At 49.3% G+C, this 14854-nt stretch overlaps 1 protein-coding gene across 5 annotated transcripts in view; it reads right to left on the minus strand.

The window, feature by feature from the left end:
• The window catches only part of Mbp (myelin basic protein), a 105838-nt gene that overhangs the window by 61984 nt on the left and 29000 nt on the right, over positions 1-14854 (minus strand). For all 5 annotated transcript variants that reach the window (XM_057788558.1, XM_057788557.1, XM_057788561.1 and 2 more), the window contains exon 3: positions 563-650. In XM_057788558.1, the coding sequence (XP_057644541.1) occupies positions 563-650 (88 nt within the window). The remainder of the gene's footprint in view (positions 1-562; positions 651-14854) is intronic.

Consider the following 14854-nt stretch of genomic DNA (forward strand, 5'->3'; position numbering starts at 1 on the left):
CACTTAGGGGTACAGAGAGCAAACATGAACACAAAACAGAACCCTGGGTCCCATGGGAAAGGGTCTGCAGGAGGGCAGTAAGGAGGCCTGTTTGCTGTACCACTGCACAGATGTTTAAAAATGAAGATGGGGGTTGGGGATATAATCCGCTGGGTAAATGACTTGCTGCATAAAGGTGAGAACCTGAGTTTGATCCCTAGAATCCGTGTAAACCCCCATGCAACAGGGCACATCTGTAATTGCAGTACCAAGAGAAGGGGATGGAGGTGGTGTTGACCATCAGACGTTCATAGACCAGTTATCCTGGGCTATGCAGTGAACAAGCTCTTCTTGTTTCTATTCAAGGTGGGGGTGAGATTGTCCTCTGACTGGCACATATGCCCTGTGTCACATGCAAGCGTGTATTCACAGATGGGAATATACATACATACAGGAAAACCAAACAAAACAAAACCAGAAACAGCAAGAAAAACAAAAATCTAAAGAGAAGGATGGGGATTCCCCAGTGAGAATGTGTGTGCTCACAGTCCAAGCACGAGAAGGGGCTGTCCCCTCTACATACCAAACACATCACTGTCTTCTGATGCTGTCTGAGAAAGTTTGCCCACGCTTCTCTTTTCTTCAAACTCTCCTCGGTGACTTTCACCATCCTGAAAAAACAACACACCAACAAACACAGTTAGATGCATACAGATATATTTTTGGCAGCAAAATGATCTTAATGTACTGTCTTCATGTGGAAGACCTGGCTCAGCTCAGGGTTAGAGATTCAGGCGAGATAACTCAGGGTCATTTCTCTGCCTAATCACACACATGTGCACTGGGTCCAAGTGGACAGTTTCACATGACAGGGTGCCAGCCTCAGCCTGGATGGAATACAGTAGCCAGGCAGGCAATTCCTATCTGCAGACAGGTTGCCGGTGTGGGCACTCTTAGATTTCAAATGGCTTACAGAGCTTTGAATTCTAGGTAAGGCTAATTAGAAGCTTATCAGGACTCCGGGACAGTACCAATGCTAACACTCGGCGATGCCTTGTGTTCCTGTGAGGTAGGAAGGAGACCACTGTGGGAGGGTTGGGATGCTCCTGTCTAGGAGCCCTGGTACTCCAGGGATGATGGGATGTTGGGGGAGGGGAGGACAGTTTCCCTACCTGCTCTTTGGGATTCTGTTGATTCTCTTGATGCAAGCACGGATATAAGATTTATTATATTAATTGATTTTATTTTGCATGTGTCTGTGTGGGTGGGTATACATGTATATGTGTGCGGGTTCAGAGGTCACCTTTGGGTGTCCTTTCTCGGGAACCATCTACCTCATTCTTTGAGACAGTGTCTCTCACTGGCTGGAAGCCTCCAGATTAGGCTAGCCATGTCTCTACCACTGTCTCCACCTTTTCCAGCACTGAGATGCACTGTTACTTGCTTTTCATCATTATTATTATTTTGAGACTGAGTTTTGCTATACAGCCATGGCTAGTCTGGAATTTGTAGGCAGGTCTTAAACCTGTGGCCATTTTCTCACCTCTGCCTCCCAAACACCAGACAATAGAAGTTCACCCCCATGCTTGGCTTTTGAACTTCTATCTTTGACTTTAACTGTTTAGCATGTAATCACAACGATGGCCCTGTTGGGAGGTCCTGGAGACCCTTCTGCTCATTCCCATATGGCACCTTTAATCCTAACTGGTGCTGGACCAACTCTGCGGGATGCCTCACAGTCACAGCACCTGTGGGCAGGGAAGCTCCTGTGGGCAGGGACGCTCCTGCGGCTGAGAGAACAGGCTGCTTCCACTCCAGACCCAGCATCATGGATGTCTATGCCCCTGTGTGGTCGTCGTCTGCCCTCCTGTACTCCAGATTACTTCACAGCGCTGCTTCCCAGGTCTGCGCCTCCTTTCCTAGGAGCCTTCAGCCAGTTTTTTTTTTTTTTTTTTTTTTTTTTGTTGGTTCTTTCCTCGCAGGGATGGGATCAGGCAGTAGGCAGCAATTGAGATAACAAATCCCGTGGTCAGATGCTGCATGTATACGGACTTGTGTATTAGCCACGCTACTCTGAGCACATACCATGCCTCAGTGTCTTTATCTATAAAAGAACAGAAATGCTTACATTGCTTGGCATGGTGTTTATAAATAAGAATTAGCAGACGTCATCCACACAAAGTGCTTAGAATTTGCCTGGCACAAAGAAACTGTTGCTCTGTTAAACGAGAGATGGAGAAGAGGTGGCCGTCTCCCTGGCACATAAGCCCCTGGTGTCTGTTGCTGCTTTCAGCTCAGCTTCATGTTTCTTGAGCTTGGTGGGAGAAGGGGTGGGGAGTGTGATGTTGTTGCCTCGCTCCCCTTTCTCCATCGTCTCTTCCCTTGCCCCAGCAGTGTTCAGTGTGTGTGAGCTGAATCACGGAGGCCAGAGAGCAGGTCCAAGAACTGCTCCCGCCTCCCAAAGGCCACCCAACTCATGTACCCCAGCTTCAGAAGGCACGGACTGCTGCCTAGAGAAGCCAACTAGACTGTAGAAGCAGACATGGGGCTCCAACATCCTTGGCTGTGTCTGAGTGACTGCTGGTCAATCAACTGATATTTCCTGTCCCTGGAACTTCCCACCCTACCCACAAGACCTCTTGGTAGTGGGAGCAGAAGTTGGTGCATGCAATGAAGACGGGTTTGTCACATGCATGTGTGAACCTAAAGTCAGATTCAGACCTGCAGTGCTCTGTTGGTGATGACAGGAACGTGCATGTGCTCTGAGACGCGGTGACACCTGCAGGGTGGCAGGATGCTAACAGTCACAGCAGTCAGGTGGCTCATTTGCGGAGGACCTAACTACAGCATCTGGCCATGGATGAGATGGATGAGAGCCACGGCCAAGGCTCTGGACGCTCACAGGATGTATTACATCAAGGGTAAAGCACACCTGCGACCTCCCCACAGCAACTATCCCACAACTGATGCTGTCTATGTGGTTAACCTACATTCTCGACACCATGGTGACTGCTGGGGCTGGCGCTAGCAGACACACCAAGCTTCCTACCGGTGAGTCTCATCCATTATATTTCCTGCTTCACTTGGTAACGATAACAAGTCTTCCTTCTTTTTTGTTTTTCAGCAAACTTTATTCCTAGGGTCTTTGGCATCTGTTACTCCCCCAAGTTCTCCCCAGCTGCTAAACTTCACTCCCTTCTATGCGTTTCATGTACTTGAAAAATGTTTGTTTATGTTCTAACTTTTGGTGTCTGGGACTCTGATGTTGCGGGGAAGTGGGCCTACACTGGTGAGTGTGTCCTTGTCACGGGGAAAGCCTGTGACCATGCATTTGACCATGCGGTGGTGACACAGACACAAGCCAGGAAGACAATGGTGCCACCTGGAGCCAGGTGAGGCAGGGAGCCATTCCCTGGCCTTTCAGAACAGCCAGCGAGGGCCTTAACCCTGTAAGATCAGTCTGGTGGGTACGTCTATGATTTCTGTGACTGTTGTTGAGCCCACAGGAAGCTAACCCATCCTCAGTCAGCCTCCGACAAATGCTGGCACACAGCCAAAGATGGTGGAGAGAGAAGAGGTGAGTCTGGGCACTAAAGAGTTTCTACACTCCTAACATATCACGAGTCAGCAAGCAGCACCATTTTCTCTGTGAGGAAAACACGAAAAAGAGACCTCAATGAACTTTGACCTTTAAATGCCAGGCAGCAGCTTCCCATGGGCTCCGAGTGGGGCTGGCATGAGGCCTAGGAGGAGGGACCAGTACTCTAAGCCTCATCTCCATCCTCCACTTTGTCCTCTCCAGACCTGCTGTCCACCGTTGGTCTTCATGAGACCCCAGGCAAGGAATAAAGGAGGAGGAGCTACAGCCGCCACAGTGGAGGGATCCAGGTGTGACTCGGGACCCGTCACCTGGTCACACGCTCCTCGGTAATCAGTGTCCAGACACGTGTGACACACCCACCACAGAGGAGTGTCACCTGCCATTCCACGATGACATGTAGTTGGTATAGCTACTAGCATACCACGTAGGGGCACACACAGATACACATGTCTGCGTGCGAACATTCACACACGTGCTCACCCACAGTGTTCCAAGGTACAGTCACTGCATTTTTGGAGGATTAATGGTCGCATGGTGACAAACTTGTGGGGAATGGTCAGATGACATGTTTATACACACTCTGTAAAGTTCTGGAAGGTAGCTGAAGAGACTCTGGGAGGGGAGGAGGCTCCAATGTTCTGACTCAGCTGGAGAACCCTCATGAGAGTGACGATGTCGAGACATGTCACAGAGTGGCGCACTGAAGAGCTGGTTGTGCGTAGAACTCTGAGCCATGGCCACCACAGACTAACTTAGAAAGGACATGAAAGAATGGGTTGTGAGAGTTTTGAGCCTCTTAAAACACAAAGGGTCAATAAGGAGCAGGTTTTGGACACAAGTGAACCCCTCACCTGCCATCTAGGATGCCCAAGACTTTGGCTGCCCTGAGGCATCTCTGTCTGATACCTAAGCCTCAAAGCAACCGCTAGCATTCAAGGCAGGGGTGCTCACTTAGAGACCCCAGAGGCTGGCAGAGGAATACACCCCTGCAGTCATCAGGGCAGACAAGTCTGGCTTGTGTGTGTGTCCTGACGGCAGCGTCACTTCATGTAGAAACAAACACTAGGGGGCTGGAGATGTGGCTCAGTGGGCTGGTGTACAGGGAACCCTGAGTTTGATCCCCAGTGCCACACAGACAGGGTGTGGTGGTGTGCGCTGCAATCTCAGACAGAGAAGGTACAGGCTGGGGGGGGGGGTGTCAAAGATTCAAGGCTGTCCTTGGCCACAGACACAGTGAGTTCAGGGTCACATGACATTCAGTCTGTAAACAAACAACGTCTAAATAAATGTGTCTAAAATTTGCTTTCACGGCAGGAGGGGGAATAAACATTAAAGTATTTGAGACTGTTTATCAGAGGTTATGAGATTGGCAACCTTCCTCTCTACATGTGGGATAAAGAGGATGGGGGTAATCTCTTACAAGTATCCATAAGCAGAGACCCATCTCCCGGCCCTGGGGTAGAGGGCACACGTATCTTCTTTGCAGAACAGTAACAAAGCGTCCCCCTCTTGCTCCCTCTGTTTAGCAGGTTCTGGTTTGCAGGTCCTGCTACTCCCTCTCCAGTGGTCACTTAGTACCATGGCTGGAACTAGGAGTGGCCACAGTCCTCAAGCACACGCTCATCTCAGGCCTCGTGGCTCCTGGTCTGGCCTCGTGGCTCCTGGTCTGGCCTCGTGGCTGAGAGCTGGCAACTCTGACGTGTGCTCAGCCACAGGGCTGTGGGATCTGGGCTGTGCCAGGGCAGCCTGCCATGGCCTTCCCAGAAAGGCAAGTCTGTGAGTCGACAAGTGAGTCAGAGGCCCAGGGCCATGGCTGAAACCTGCAGAGCAGCAGCTCTGGAACGCAGTGCCTGAGGAGGGTACATGTGCTGCAGCCCTGGAGGAAATCTGCTGTTCCTGACCTCTAGGCCTGGCTTTGGTGGAGGGAGCAGAAGAGAGGTTCCAAAGTGACCAGGAAAGCCCATAGGGTCTCACAGGCAAAGGCCCTGGGCTGCTTAGCTGAGACCAGATGTCACCAAAGACCCGCCATGCTGGGGCCCTGAGGTGGAAGGGCTGCTGAGCTGAGCTGCTGTGGGTAAGCCTATGACAATGCTGGGAAGTGAGGTGTCAATCATTATGGCAGAGTCAGGCAGGGCAGGCTAAGGCCACATTCCTACACACCGGGCTGGACAGAGTTTAGTGTCCACTGTGAGCACCTGGGTCAGAGACCAGAAAGCCGAAGCTGAGGCACCGCTCCCTTCCAGGACACACAGAGGTTCAGGGGAGTCCGTCTCTTTCTGGCCTCTGCCTTCCCCCTTCACACAGCAGAATCCACATGGGGACCCCACTGGGCCTCAGTTGCTCTAGATTTCAAGAGGAAGTAGCTCCTTAAGCCCCACCTGACACAGGTAGGTGAAGCACCTCCCACAGCCCACCTGTGCAGCACACACATGCCTGCTGGGCTAGTATGTGATGGGGAGATCCCTCAACACACTTTAAAATTTAAATCTGGCCACAAACTGGCAGAAATCACTAAAGACTGAAGGATCAGGGCCAGAGAAGGTCCTGTGCCTGGAGGCCAAAGCTCTAGAGGAAAGGAAGGTCGAATTCGCTGTTCAGCCTCCCTCCCTTCTCTCTTTCTGGGATACAGGGTTGGTCTCAAACATAGCGTATAGTTGAGGATGACCTAGAACTCTCGACGCTCCTAACTCTGTAAAATGCCAAGATTACAAGCTTGTGCTGTCACGGCAGATTTTACTTTTCCTAAAGCAGACTCTGTTCTTATCCCGGCTCTACGCTGAGTTAGGATAAACAGCAAAGGTACCGACAAAGGGGCTGGTGAGTGAGTTCAGGTGTTTGGTTCCTGGATCCCAGCATCGAAGTGGGGATGTGGATCCTGAAAACTGCCTCTAAGCTCTACTTCTGTGTCACAGCACTATGCACACATGTGCACGCTCCCCCCATAATAAAGACAAACAAACAAACAAAGTTTTAAAAAGACACTGGTCTACACCAACAGTTTGGCCAGGGGTTAGGCCCCTCCCCCTCAGGCAGGAGTTGAGTCTAGAGTCACCCTCACATGGCCCTCCCTGGGCCAGGGTGCACACATCAGGCACAGGTGACATTTTGGGTGGAGCAGCTCTGCTATGGGACCGGAGAGGCTCAGCAGCTGTGTCCGTCCTCTGCCCTCCACTTGCCTGTGGCTCCTTCAGTCATCACAATTAGGGGAAAATATTCCTGAGGGGACCCACCTCTGTCAAGGAGCTCAGTCTAGAAAAAGACGTACAGACAGTGAAATATATTCATTTTCTAATTCGCTTGGTGGTAGGTAGTGTTCCTGAAGTGACAAAAATTCTACTCTTGAAAGAATCTGAGAGGAGTCAGATGCCAACATCAGAGACTGGTTGGGGGTAAGAGGGGACTTTAGTTACTAAGACAGAAAGGGCACCTGGGTGAGGTTCTTAATCTGAAAACCAGGAGCATTGGAACTAAAAACAAAATAAATTCTGTGAAAGACAGAAGGCAAAAAGGGCAAACAAGCTGGATACTGGGGGCACAACTGTGGTCCTAGTGTTGGGAGTGGAGACAAGGGATCCCTAGGGCTCGCTGGCCGCCAGCATGGCCTGCTTGGTGAGTTCCAGGTGAGTTAGAGATGCTGTCTGAAAAAATCAGTAGGCTTGCGGCTGTCCTCTGAACTTTACATGTACACGTGCACAAGTCTACATGCAACTGCTCATGTGTATACACACACACACACACACACACACACACACTACAAGAAAGTGAAAGCCAATGTATAAAATGGGAGAGAATATTTGGAAATCTTTTATCTAATGTGGATTAAGCATCTAGATTATAACAAACTTCCACAAGTCAACAATACAAGGAAGTCTAATTTAAAAAGATGATGGTGGGTGTTTTCTCAAAGAAGGTAATGTATCTGGCTATGAAAAGATGCTCAATACCATTATCCCTGTGTAATTCACGTCAAAGTCACAGTGAGACTCTGTCACACACAACAGCATGGCTGTGGTTATGTGAAACTGTACCCCCAGACCCAGCTGGTAGACATGTCAGATGGGACTTCAGACTCAGCTGTAGGCGGGGATGGGGACCTCAGACTCAGCTGTGGGTGGGGATGGAGACCCTCAGACTCAGCTGTGGGTGGGGATGGGGCCCCTCAGACCCAGACGGTGGACATGTCAGAATGAACCTCAGTTGTGGGTGGGGATGGGGTGGGGATGGGGCCCCTCAGACCCAGCTGGTAGACATGTCAGAATGGACCTCAACTGTGAACAGGGATGGTAGGACCCTCAGATCCGTCTCTTGTGCATGTCAGATGATGGAGCTGCTGTGGAATGGTTTTACAGTTTCTCAAAAAGTTAAACATAGGTGAACAATGAGTTAGCAACTCTATTCCTAGATGTATTCTTGACAGAAATGAACCGTAAGTCTATCTAAACACACATAATTAGTCACAGAAGCATTAACGACAATAATTTGACAGAGGAAGCATCTCATATACCCAGAAACCCATGAGCAGACAATTAAAGCATAAGATGTCTCAACAATGGAACCTCAGTTAGCGAGGAGGGGGGGAGAGGGGAGAGGGGATAGCAGGACAAACCTTCAGAATGTAACGCTTTGGGAAAGAAGCTGCACACAAAGATAATCCATCCATGTGATCTACTATGATGGGGAAATGTAGAGGCAGAGGACCAGTGGCCTCTGAGGGGTAGGGTGGGTGACAGTCGAGGGGCAGATGTGATTTGTGTGAGTCAGTGCTCTAAAATGGGGTGCAGTGATGGCGGCATGCACAGCTGTGGATACCTTCGAGTGCACTGGACATTTCCAGTCTGTAGTGTGTGATCAACATCTTAGTAAAGGTGTTAAACACCCATGAACATACACACAGACAGACAGACACCCTGAGAGGACCGGCTTACAGCTCAGTGGTGAGCATTTGTCTAGCATAAGAGGACCCCGACTCCACCCCCAGCACTTGTCCAGGGTCTGTTTGCAGGTTTGCGTGAAATAAGAGCTTTAGTGTACTGTGTCCCCGGCAAAGCAGTCTGGCTTCATGCAGCTCTGAAGCTACAACCTGTAGAGACACCTTAGCTGAGTCCTCTGACATCCGAGCTTAAAGCACAGAGGTCGGGCGATCTCTTTGGGGCACGGTTAAGTGTGCAGAGGTCTTTGAATGATGAATGCAAAGGAACGCGCTGGGGATTTTGTGTAAGCGCCGGCTTGGTGAAGTCACAGCAGGATAAACATTACTCAGCGTGGCACTGAAACTGCTTATTGAGGTCCGTTGCGCAACTGGACAAACTGGCTTCTATTTTAGGAGCACAGATACCTGGCTGTTTATTCCTGAAGGCTGCTGCCGCCTCAGCTGGCCCAGTGCGTGGGAAGGATGGTCCCTTCAGAAGGGGAGGAGAGACGGATGTATCAGCTCAGCCTGGAGATGTCAACTGCAGTTTGATGCTCAGTCAATTTTGTGACTGGTGTGAGCTTAAAAGGAACTCAGCACTAAGTGATTTAAGTCAGTCTCGGAAAGACAGATGCCACATGCCTTCTCCCTTTTGTGGGCCCTGGATTTTATGCAGATACACGGAATCATATGGACAGCATGAGACAGAAGCAAGACTGTCTAGGGTGTTGAGGGGATGAACAGAAGTGGGGGTGTGAGATAGCAGAGGATGGAGGGGCACAGCAGGGATTTGCTTAGAATACTTTATATACTTGAATGATAATGGCCTTATAGAAGCCAGAATGGTAATTAAAAAAATAACTCACAGAAGGACACTTATTCAGTTAAAAAGTAGCCTGCATTCTAGGATAGAATAAAGTGATGAAAACCTCCAATCTCTTTCTGAAGGAAAATGCCGCACAAGACTGTCTTGGCCCACTTCCTTTACAGCCGCCCTCTATGCTGCTGAGTGGACTCTTATTTAATCCTTCAAGTCAAGGCCTACCTCTGCTTTAAACAACAGCACCAATATATCAGGAGTACAAATGTCTTTCTGAATAGACATTGATCTCCAATATATGGGCTCTCCCAGGCATCCCCTATCAGGCAAGCTCGTGTGGGCAAACCCAGTAGAGTCAATGTGGGCATCACTGAACTTCCAGATCCTTGGAAAGGTAAAAATAAAAGCTGCTTAGGAAGAAATAGGTTTGAATGTGTCAATACAGCAAGGTTAAGAACAGAGACAGAGAGGAGAGACAGACAGACTTCGCCCTTGCAGCTGCACTCCGCTCCTTTGCCTCAAAGAACCACACCCAGGTTGGGAAATGGACTTTCCATTTTATCCCAGCATCCTTCAAAGCCATCCCTGTGACCCTGCGGCCTCAAAGTGAGTTGTGGGAACAGCGAGCCGACGTTAGCTTGCTGGGAGGGCTGGGGAAACACACCAGGCTGGCGCCGCATCCACACAACCCCCCGGCAGAACAAATCACTTGAGTTTTGGAAAGGAATGGACTATAGGTCGAGAATTTTCTGCACACAGCAAGGAGCTGCCGATCACCAAGATCAGCTGGGCCAGCTCCTTACTCACAGCCATCTGAGCACAGCATTCTTTGCAAACATGCACTCCGAGAGAGCTGCCCGTGCCCCAGATATTTCTTGGTTCACAGGTACTGATAAAAAAAAAAAAAAAATCAAACCACAATGTGGTTACCAGAAGATCCAAGTTGTGAAGGCCTTATGAAAAATCTTCTAGAGCTTTCTGCTCATCCACACAGGTCACATGACAACCCAGGAAGCATGCACATGGGGTTTCCTGAGCTGGTCGTGAAGTGAGACTTGTAAGCACTGAGAGAATCGTGGCTTTAGAACATCAGTCAGCCTCCTCGTTTGGTTTAACCCTAGGTACTGCATACTCAGGAGTGAGATACAGAAAACTGGCTTTCTCAAGGCTGGGCTGGGCTGTCCCTGCTCAGGGTGCTGAGGTATGATGAACCAGCAGTGAGTCAGAAAGGGCCCACTTGGAGAAGGACTTGTCAAAAGTAGCTCCAAACTCTATACTGTTTCCTTTTGAAATATCCCAAATAATCTACTTTAAAAGCCAAAATCAACCTCCAATTATTTTATGTTATTTGAAAATCTTAGATATAAATGCTACCTCAATCACTATGTCCTTTTGCTAAATAAAAAATAAAGAGGGGGTTATGACTGCTGCAAGCAAGGGGGAAAGGCATGTAACACCCAAAACCGTGACACTGAACCTTCTCCCAGGACAGGAGGAGGGGATGAGGAACTCTACACCTTTCTACACCACTGAGTGTATGGGAGGGTCTCCTCCATCCTGGGATGGACCCAGCATGAAGTCACTGAAGTTCCATATGCTGAGTTACCACTACTCAGGGAGACAAGAGGGCTCACAGCACAGGCCAAAAGCCCAAGCAGCAGCAATAAGCTTTGGGGACCAGACCCCAGCTCTGGGGGATGAGGCCGAGCCAGCTCAGAGTGTGTTCTTCTCTCCTCATGGGGAATGCCAAGGAGGAAAAATCCTCTCAACACTTCCTAATATCGCTTCTCCTCCACCCCCGTTCACCTACACAGTTTTCCTGTCACATGATTCAGCACAGTTACGAACTGGTACAGGGTGAATAATCTCTGTGGCAAGGATCCTAAACCACCACGGGCTGCCTGCAGGGCTGGAGCCGGCCTTGTTTATTTACTAAGGTGTGTTTGGTTGCTTAGGATTACGGAGTACAATTAGGAGACATTAAGAAATGAGGCCTCTGCTGCAAGCCCCAGAGCCAGAAGTACAAAGCTGAACTTTCTCCATAACTACCCGATGATTACATTTTGAAAGTGCGATTCTTAGATTAATGCAGGCGTCAAGTTGCAATCGGGAAGTTGGTTTGAACCATCCAGCTGCAGAACTGAGAAGTGAGACTGAGAAGCTGCTCCTGCAGTGGACAGAGAGAGGGTCAGGATCGGCATCTGAGAGGGGGAGTCCTGCCAGGCCATATCTAGACGCAATCATACCCTCAATATAAATACACACACAGACACACACACATAGCACACACATGCACATATAGCACACATACACACAACAATACAGCACACACATATACAAATAGCATGTATGCACACAGCGTTCATGTTTGTACACATATGCATGTATATACTACATATATATAGCATACATCACAAATATACACATATAGTACAGAGCATACATACACACAGGTAGACACATGTTCCACATATACACACCCATGTTCACACCATCACATATGTATACAATGCATGTCGCCTCTCACTCACCCCCACCATCACATGTACATATTTACAAACAAGAGACCCTTTTTTTCACACGTGTATTCTGTCATATTAAAATTTTTGCTCCTGAGACAGGAGAGATAATGGCTCAGGGGTTGAGACTGCATGCTACATGCAGCAGACCAAAATTCAGGTCCCAGCACCCACACCAGGTGGCTTGTCATTCCAGCTCCAGGGGATCCCAGACCTTTGCCCTCTGGCACCTGTTCTCATGTGCACACACAAGGATACACACTACTAAAACAATAAAAATTATCTTTAAAAAGTCCCTCCTGTTTCCGAAGCTTTACAAACCAGATTCCTAGCAGAGAAAAATGTCTTATAAAAGGCGTGTTCTGCACTCCCAGAGTCTGAAGGAAGCATGTCCTCAAAGGTACGGTGACATCTCTGGACTTTCTTGGCATGGAATAATCAATGATGCCCAGTGAGGTTCGCGCGCAAGGGGATAGGAGAGTAGGCCAATTGTCATGGAAACAGCTTGTGTTCAATCACATCCCTCTCATCCTGTGACCTCTGAAGGGGGCAATGAATATGCTTCCACAGTGGGTAGGCCAAGCTCTGCCTTCCTGACCTGGCATGGTGGCACTTTTTGGGGGGTCACCAAGGGCTGTGAGTGACACCTGCTCTGCCCTGTGGCCTTGCTGCTGTCAGTCAAGTGTGAGCCCCAGTTTGAATGGGAAACCATCTGACTTAAGTCCCTCACAAACTTAATTACCCTGCTCTGAGTGGGGCACCCCATCTCTAATGACAGTTGTATCTTTGACATCTGGCCTCTTATCAGGGCTCCTGCAGGTGAGCATGGAGGACCCTCAGAGCTCTGGGCTCTGGCTTCCTGGATACCAGCCAGTTTCGTTTGTACTCCTAGGCTCCCTGTGTCTAACTCTGGGAAGGCACAGAGGAGGTCAGAGCACACCTTGCTGTTTATGCTGCTTCCACGTCTACTACGGCTTCACATTTAATAGCCAGTGCCAAATGGACCATTTATATTTAACAACTGCTGCATCCTGAAAGCTTTGTGACAGAAGCTTACAGTGACACAGTTTCTAATAAAAGCAAACTATGAAGTCAACTAGCCAATCAACTAACACAAACCAACCCAAATCCAACCAATAGACTAACGAGTAAATCAAGAAACCAATCAACCAAAACTAGTCAGCTAAGTAACCAACCAATAAAGCCAATCAATTAACTAACTAACCAAAACTAGCCAGTTTACTTCCCTGGGCTCCGAGTGGCCTAGGGCTTTCTCAGCTTCAACCCTCTAATGTCCGTGACCCAAGCTGGAGTCCAGAGCTTTCCTGGACATTGATGTCACCCCAAGACTCACAGACTTGGCTCTGCTGAGTGTTGATTGCACAGGGCGAACTCAGAGAGAAAGTGTGAGAAGGGTCAGAGGTCCCTAATGGCCAGCTGGAGACAATGTTTGCTTGTTGGGTCCAGAACCCAGAGGACTGCAAAGCCTGGGGTTGTTTTCAGACCCGTGATTGGGTTGTGGCTTCAGCTCCACTGTGCTTGAGGTGGATTTATAACCAGAGGCATCGTTCTCCATAGGGGTGTGGAGGCCTTGGATATGTTTGCTAATTACACACCATGTTGATAATTACATCCTCTTTGATGAGACCTGTGGTCGGCCTTGGTTCACAAAGGTGTCTGTGTCCCCAGTTCTCACACAAGCAGAACACCTGCTGTAGATCTGAATGCTGGAGTCAACCCCGTGGTCCTTCTCTGAGTGTGAGGCTGTGAGAGAAACCTTTGCTCTAACTGACCACAGAGGAAAAGCACCTGGGATTCTACCCGCCCAGGGAAAAGTAAAATTCCCCAGTGGGTTGGTTCGGTGTCCACCAAGTGCACACAGCCTTCTCAACACACTGTGGGTGTGAGTCTGGAAGGGGGCCTTGCGTTGACCCTTCCTGCTCCCCTTCTGTGATGGATATGGGTATGGACAAGTGAAGAATGAAGTTGGGAAGCAAATCAGCCTGGCCTGGCAGTTCTAGAGTGTCAGGCTTCTGTCCCTTTCCCCAGCATCCTCTGGGCACTGAGGATAGAGTCCCTGCTCTCGTCACACTGTCTTCAGGTGTTACTCACTGCCATCGGGGCACAGCAGCTCTTGGAACACCAGACAGCTTGGCTAGTTGCCATTCGAGTAGCCGTCCAGCAAGACGTGACTGGACACCAGCTGGACTGACAAACATGGCTGCTCTGCCTGGACTGAACATCTGTGGGGAGGAGCGAAGACTCCAGAGCCATGGTGAGCCAAGCTGGTTTGAAGCTAGCCACCTCTCATTCCCGAGGCAAGTGCGAGGGAAGGAACAGAACTTTCCGGAAAGCTATAGACCTGACAGCACACTACATGGGTGATGCTTACTGCATGGTGTGATGCTCCATCTAGAGTGGCCTCGAGGAACAGCCCAAACACCCCTTGCAGCTGGGGCGCCAGCATTCTCGTGGAAACAGATTTTTCCCTGTCAGAGTGAAAGACTCTCTTTTCATCTCATCGGAAAGCTTGGTGTTGCTCCAACAACTCTGCCTATATTTGCAAACAAGTGTCTCATATCTCGGAATGTCACTTTAATATCAGTCTCAGGGAGAGAGAGTGGAGTTGGAACAATGATTAAGTATGTAAATTATTTGTGAAAGTGGGGTTACTCTAGGGGAAGGACCAAACCCCTCTTCATCCAAAAGCCAATGTTAGAGAATTCTAATGCCCAACAAAAGTTCCAGAACAGTCTTTCATGTGGGTGGGAAAGGAGGTCACAGAGAAAGCTGGGGGAGGACCCAAAGGGCTCCAAAGGCCAGAACTTCCCAGTGACTCCCCTGCACCATCAGAAGAAAACTGATGAACTCTGTTGAGGTGGACAGAATACTCTGAGCTCTGGTGGTGGTGGTGGTGTCTCCTCAAAGACTATGGTCAGGGTGGCCAAGTGTCAGAGGTGCCCTAAGGGACTTGTACTGTCCTGCCTGGCCCACAGCCTCTTCTTCTCTCTCACCCTCCTTCATCT

This window comes from Chionomys nivalis, chromosome 14, assembly GCF_950005125.1.
Source record: "Chionomys nivalis chromosome 14, mChiNiv1.1, whole genome shotgun sequence".
NCBI classification, from domain to species: Eukaryota; Metazoa; Chordata; class Mammalia; order Rodentia; family Cricetidae; genus Chionomys; species Chionomys nivalis.